At 50.2% G+C, this 958-nt stretch overlaps 1 protein-coding gene across 1 annotated transcript; it reads left to right on the top strand.

The window, feature by feature from the left end:
- Positions 1–244: 244 nt before the first annotated feature.
- Positions 245–879, top strand: LOC102488812 (dynein light chain 1, cytoplasmic). The gene is made up of 2 exons (XM_006167015.3): positions 245–342; positions 562–879. Exon 2 carries the CDS (start codon positions 568–570, stop codon positions 835–837), a length of 270 nt encoding a protein of 89 aa, XP_006167077.1. The 5' UTR covers positions 245–342; positions 562–567; the 3' UTR covers positions 838–879.
- Positions 880–958: the final 79 nt, after the last annotated feature.

The following is a 958-nucleotide window of genomic DNA, read 5'->3' as shown; positions in this document are numbered from 1 at the left end:
ACTGAGAATTTTACAAAATTATTGCAGTTACCAAACTCCAGATCCAGGAAGGCCAGAGAACAACAAATAGGATAAATACTTGCCCCCAAGAAAATTACATTTACGCATATCATATTGAAACTCCAGATAATCAAAGTCAAAGTGAAAACCTTGAGAGAAGCAACAAGGACAAATAACATATTTATAGAGAAGCAAGAATAAGATTTACATCAGATATCTCTTCAAAAACCATGGAAGCGAGATGCGCCACGGCTTCGGTAGCGACCGGAGTTTCTGCCGGGCCTGAGCTGTGCTAGCACCTCCCCCAGGAGACCGTTGCTGTCAGCCAGCCCCTGTTACACGGTGAGAGACTCGGGGACTCCGGGGGGACCCTTGCTAGCTAGTTTTGCCCCCAACCGGATCTACTGCGCCGTGCTGTCTGCGCGGCCCGCGCTTCTCGAGAAGTGGGGTGGGAGGCATCGTTCTGGGGTGGCGCGAGCCGGGAGTGGAAAGCCAGCGCTTCGGGGGGCGCGGCCCATACCCCCCCAACTGCTCTCGTTTTACCAGGGCTTTGCTTCGCAGGTAACCATGTGCGACCGAAAGGCCGTGATCAAAAATGCGGACATGTCCGAAGAGATGCAACAGGACTCAGTGGAGTGCGCGACTCAGGCGTTGGAGAAATACAACATAGAAAAGGACATTGCGGCCCATGTCAAGAAGGAGTTTGACAAGAAGTACAACCCCACCTGGCCCTCCATCGTGGGGAGGAACTTCGGTAGTTACCTAACACATGAAACCAAACACTTCATCTACTTCTACCTGGGCCAAGTGGCCATTCTTCTGTTCAAATCTGGTTAAAAGCATGGACTGTGCCACACACCCAGTGATCCATCCAAAAACAAGGACTGCAGCCTAAATTCCAAATACCAGAGACTGAAATCTTCAGCTTTGCTAAGGGAACACCTCAATCTTTGAAAAT

The sequence above is a fragment of the Tupaia chinensis genome, unplaced genomic scaffold, assembly GCF_000334495.1.
Source record: "Tupaia chinensis unplaced genomic scaffold, TupChi_1.0 Scaffold144426_1, whole genome shotgun sequence".
NCBI lineage: Eukaryota > Metazoa > Chordata > Mammalia > Scandentia > Tupaiidae > Tupaia > Tupaia belangeri.
Note: the sequence above shows the minus strand (reverse complement) of the source record. Positions and strands in the feature narration are given on the sequence as shown.

Excerpts from the sequence above, each read along its gene's own strand:
- LOC102488812 (XM_006167015.3), top strand. The coding sequence starts at position 568 with ATGTGCGACCGAAAGGCCGTGATCAAAAATGCGGACATGTCCGAAGAG.